The sequence below is a fragment of the Diprion similis genome, chromosome 2 (genome assembly GCF_021155765.1).
Source record: "Diprion similis isolate iyDipSimi1 chromosome 2, iyDipSimi1.1, whole genome shotgun sequence".
Lineage (NCBI taxonomy): Eukaryota > Metazoa > Arthropoda > Insecta > Hymenoptera > Diprionidae > Diprion > Diprion similis.
Genome location: NC_060106.1, coordinates 1,205,571 through 1,211,071, shown reverse-complemented (window position 1 = coordinate 1,211,071; position 5,501 = coordinate 1,205,571). Strand labels below are relative to the sequence as shown.

The window sequence follows — 5,501 nt, the reverse complement described above, 5'->3', positions numbered from 1 at the left end:
ATTCTCAATCGTTTACTTGTCGACTTACTTACTTGTCGACTCGTACTCGAGTTATCTTATTATATTTTCGCAACTATGATGTTGTTAATTGTTATTCTGGCGCTTTGTTAAGCAGTTTATATATTTTCGCATTTAAATTTGTTAATCTAAGTTAGAAATCTCGTTCATTATCGCACTTTTCCTTTTTTACTCCGCTTATGAGAGCTCATTGCTCCAATAAATCATATCGCATTTACAACTATTGTGTATCTTCGTGTCAGTCTAAATTATTAAAACCTTCGCAAATAAATAAATATATTAAAAGCTGATGAAGTAGATAAATATCGTTGACAGCGAAAAAAACTTCCGTTTAAGACAATTTCGGGTCCTGATTTAATGGATTTTCCAGAAATGACCGAAGAAGACTTGAAACTTTTACTAACGGGTTTTCATCAATATAAACAAACAATATCATATTTAGCAGAAATGATATACATATGAATCAGATAATATAACTGTTCAGTTTGTTAGAGATTAAATCAATATAATAGAGTTCACTAAGATCAAGTAGTTGCGACGATTCGTTACAAAGATATGGAGTTTTGAAGAGAAAAGTGTTCGTTTTTTCAAGAATTTCTGGAAGCGCTCGATAAAACGTTCATCGTCCCTGCGACCCGAACCACGAATACGCTGGTTCCGTCGATCTGGACTACTAATACTACGGAGCGCTGGTCCTGGACAACGAAAACCATCGTCCCTGCGTTCCAGACCACGAATAAGCTCGTTCCGTCGATTCTGGACCACAAATACTACGGAGCGCAAGTCCTGTACTACGAAAAACAATATATCAAAAACGCTAACTTGACGCGTCTTAATCGTCCTTGCGATCCTGGTTGCATCTTAATTGTTTCAATGTCTTAAAAACGTTAACTCAAGCGATGAAATCTTTTTATTAGATAGAGAGACATGTTTGCAGTAATTCACAAACTTCGGCATTGCCTTAAAGCACAAAGTTACGTTTTAATATGACAGCTATGTTATTTAAAAAATACTTCTAATGACGACACCGTAGGGCTGTCATCTCCACTGCAAGTGTGCGATACACCCTTATGTCATTGCTCCGCGACGGAGAAAATAATGTCGTCGGGAGTGCGATTATGTTGAAAATCGTTCGGCTCGTTTGCCTTTCTCTTTGAATTTACTTACTATTTTTCTGCTAAATCTATGTATTTCATTATTTTCAACGTCCAATTAGTACCTTTTACTATGTGAACAGAATGTGCAATACTATTCCGGTATTTATTTAATTTGTAAGGTGTCTCGATTCAGAGACCTGGGACTTGGAAGCAGGTTCAATATACCGACACGTGTGGTTGCAGTAATATCTGTGTAATTAACAATATGTTATAGAGATATCTCTTAAATGCAAGTATCCGTCATCTATCATTTGACGTACCTGAAACGACACAAATTGTCGGTACAGCAAAGATGATTGATATTAAGAATAGTAGCGGCGTGACTGTGTCGTAGCACAGCTTATCAACGACTGTCCGAGGATGGTGTGCCGTCAGTAACGAGCGCCTCAGTCGCCTGCCCGTTAGTCATATGACAAGCGGGCTAGGCGGCTAGGTTTGAAAAGGGCGTCAAACTTACAAATTCAATAACGTTTCGATAGATTTATTGACCAACAAACTGTAATGTTTACACTTTTTTAAGTAAACTTGGTAGAAACAGGAGGAAACAGTTCATGAGATTAAATTGAATTGACAATTTCTGTTCTGTATTCGTTATGACATCTTGAAGTCCTATCATGTTACTGCTCTGGTAGTTCTGATAGAACGGTAAAAGATTTAATTGCGATATGCAAATTGATAGCAACATTTTGGTCGGAAAAGTCTGGTAGGTAAGCACCAAGCAAATGTCAGAAATCAGGTTTATGCACTATATCTGCTAATCACATAAATAACCAACGTAAAAATCTGGAGGAATTCAACACTTATGATTACGATGTAGAATTCCATGTGGGTTCTCGATATACAATGAACAAAGCCAATATTCGAAATGTTAGGCACTTTTCTTTATTCAGGCAAAGCTCGAATATCTAAAAGTACTTAGTCTTGTTCTGATTTTCTGATTGATGGAAGTTGTGATTTGCGAGCCGCGGCGGTGGATTTCGTAAAATATTTTTGATCTGTAACATATTGTATCCATTTCGAATGTAATTCTGGTCAAATGCTAACTTTTTCCTTGATGACTCTATCTCCTTTAATGAGATTCCTAGAATGTGTACGAATTGGAAAAGTTGTTTGTTCCGGATATCTTACAATCGTCAAAACGCTTACTTCGGAGACTCGTCGCGAGTTATGAAATTCGTAGTGTCTTTTGTAGGATCGGTAAAAGAATATATCCAAGGTAAATAATCGGCTACATTAGTGTAAACCGACGGAGCTCCAATTTGGCAGCCCCCATCTTTGAACGCAAGAACCAAAGTACTGATCCCAGCTAGAACACCATCTACGACGACGGGACCTCCTGAATCACCGAGGCAAATTCCAGTTGGAGAATCTCCGACGCCTTGGGTGCACAGAGATCTTGCCGGTATGTCAGAAGCCTTGCATGTCGCTGTGGATTCGCACGAGGCTTGATAAGATTTGAAATTACGGTTGCACGTTTCCCAGTCTACAATAGGCGCGTATGCGCTCACAAGGTGTCCAGGTCGTTGGTTATTCTCATTTTTTCCCCAACCGAGAAGAAGAGCACTGGTTTCTGGAGGATATAACACGTTACCTGGCACAGGCAGAGAGATTGTTTTGGCTTTCGCGTCTTGCAAGAGGTCTTCCTTGACTTTGATCAGCGCGATGTCAAATTTCGAGCTAGAGGGAACGTATTGCTCATGACCGTGGCACTCATCAGCATGAATCCGAAATTCGGAGTTCGCTAATAGGGCTGGTGGCAGCACCTTCACCATATTGCATGTAACAGAACTCAAGCAATGAGCTGCGGTCAGAATCCACTGGTTGGTTATGATGCTCCCACCGCAAAACCACCCCTCAGTGTTCTCTCTCAGTAGTACGAAGTATGGGAAATCCATTGGGTTCACTTCTTGACCGAAGAGAATGCGCCTGCTGGATTCGATATTGGTGTCGTTTTCACTCATCTCTTTCGACTCCAGGCCTTGACAAACCGAACGGCAAACGCACGTTAGAACTGTTAGTATGATATTGACTTTCATGATCATTTTGGATCTAGCACTTTGAAACGAATGTCGATGTGCTCGTGGACTTATATTCTTACACTGAACGCATTTATTACATCAAACGATACATCATGCGTGGATAAACAAGATTGAGTTTTTACTTCAGTAATTTATAGCCATGTTTATTATTCTCTCGATGAACTGAGTTAAATTGTGAATTGGTTCGACCAGTAAAGTTTGTGTGTACTAAATCACATTGGTATTAAGAAACATAATCTATAAGTCTTATCAGACAGTCATTTAATTGTAGCTGGGGATGCATTTCGTTAGCTTATCGTTTTACGATATTCTACTCGTACGGGTACCAGACTGGTCATAAAGCCGCAATAACATATCCGTTCTGTATTAAGGTATGGGGATATTATTGATATCCCGTTTGATAGTAGTAGTTGCATTTCAATTACTCACTACCGCAGCCTTGCGATTTTTTATATCACCTATGAATATGGGGAATCATTTTGCCGTTTAAACCACGACAAAGGTACTATTGCTTATTACTTGTTGCGAGACAATATAGATTGTGTCTGTGATGTAAGCAATACATGTAAGCTGTGTGTTGTTGTGAGCAACCTATATGTTGATTGTACACAGGTTCTGAGTTTATCCTTAGTCGTGACGAACTAGTCGTGCTAGTCAGTCGTCAATATGTATATTCACATATTTTCTCTGGTTCATTATGTTGAAGCACCTAAAATATATATGTGGTAATAAGCATTTATATATGTTGCTTTATTAATTCTCCACCCCCGGTCTATGTTGTAGAATTATACAGCAACATTACTGGACTTTGTTGATATTCATATGAAATTAACCAACTTGTAACGTAATTGAACTTTGTGACTAACGCGAATTTCTAACGCAATTTACTCTAGACCAAAGATGAGAAATGTCCTCCTCAGAATGTCCAGGATTAATCATTTATTCAAAATGGAAACGGATTTTTATGAATAAATTTGGGACTTACCTGCAGCTGATTGGCATGATCTCGAGCTCTGTGGATAGCTCTGTGTGATTGGCGGTAAGCCGATTTGAAACCAATTGTGAAGTATCGTGTATTTTCTCCGAAAGTACACTGCTTATGAACTGACGGTGAGTGACGTTGTGAATGTATATTGATTCAATTGGCAGCAAATTATTCTTATCGTCAGTCCCATATTGATAATATAACGAATTTTCTAGAAATCGTCCACTTACACTTCGAAATTGCTTGCTACTACTTGCATTTAGAAATTATTCACTTCTATTTACATTTTCCAATAACGGTAATTCTGATATTAACTTAAAATAGTTCTTTTCAGTATTTGTTTTTATATAGGTGTACCATTCGTCGTTCTGTGTTTTCTGCCGATACAGGTGATACGGATCCTGGCATCGAATTTCAAATCACTGTGCACGGACATCACGATCTACAGAATGAAAGACTGTGCAGTATCGCAGAACCTATTGGGCAAAACAATGCTGTAACTTTGAAAATCTTATGACAAAAAATTCAACTTGCTGCAAAAACAAATCTACAACCTCGATCAAATGATCAAAGCTTCAGAGATCACCACAGGGTAAACTTTTGATACCTTCTATACAGGTTTTAGAACGGGCAGAGACCTGTCGATCGCTTAAAAGTATTCGTGGGCTATACCGATGAAGAGCAAGTCCGAGGATGATGTTATGAAGGCGATGGAATCTCTAGTGGTCCAAGGACGTGTGCCAAAAAAATTACACGTTATAGAGGAACGGTATTTTACAACTCAAAATTTGAATCTCTTATGACACGTTATGAAATCAAACTTAAGCCCACGGACAATAATCTGAATGCTTTAATCTGTAAACGCTTTAATCGTATGCTGGAAAGTGAATCGTGGAAACGGTTTAGTATGCAAGGAAGCTACAAGTCGCTTGCCGTCTTATCAGATTTGGTATCGGCTTATAGTAACACCAAACATCGAACCATACGCATGAAGCCAACGGACGTCACCGTTGCGAACGTAAAGCTGGTATTACGACAGGCGTACAGAAGGTTTCGAACAATACCTACCCAATAATACAGGTAAAATTTTATTTTATATAGTATGTATGATGCAGTAATTATAAAGCTGAGGTTCAGTTTATTTGTAGGTCTTGTAACCCAACGAAAGCGTGTCGGTCGTGTTTGGAAATACGATCCCCTTCTTCTGTTCGATGGTAGAGACCTGATGCTTCTGACTATAAGACTCTGATATTTGACCAAATTTTGATGTTGTAAAACACACTTCAAGTAATCATTAAAAGT

The 5,501-nt window shown here is 38.6% G+C and overlaps 1 protein-coding gene across 1 annotated transcript; it reads right to left on the bottom strand.

Moving 5' to 3' along the window:
• Positions 1-1,641: 1,641 nt before the first annotated feature.
• LOC124416410 (trypsin Blo t 3-like) lies at positions 1,642-3,285 on the bottom strand. Its single transcript, XM_046897436.1, has one exon. It carries the CDS (start codon positions 3,215-3,217, stop codon positions 2,318-2,320), a length of 900 nt encoding a protein of 299 aa, XP_046753392.1. The 5' UTR covers positions 3,218-3,285; the 3' UTR covers positions 1,642-2,317.
• Positions 3,286-5,501: the final 2,216 nt, after the last annotated feature.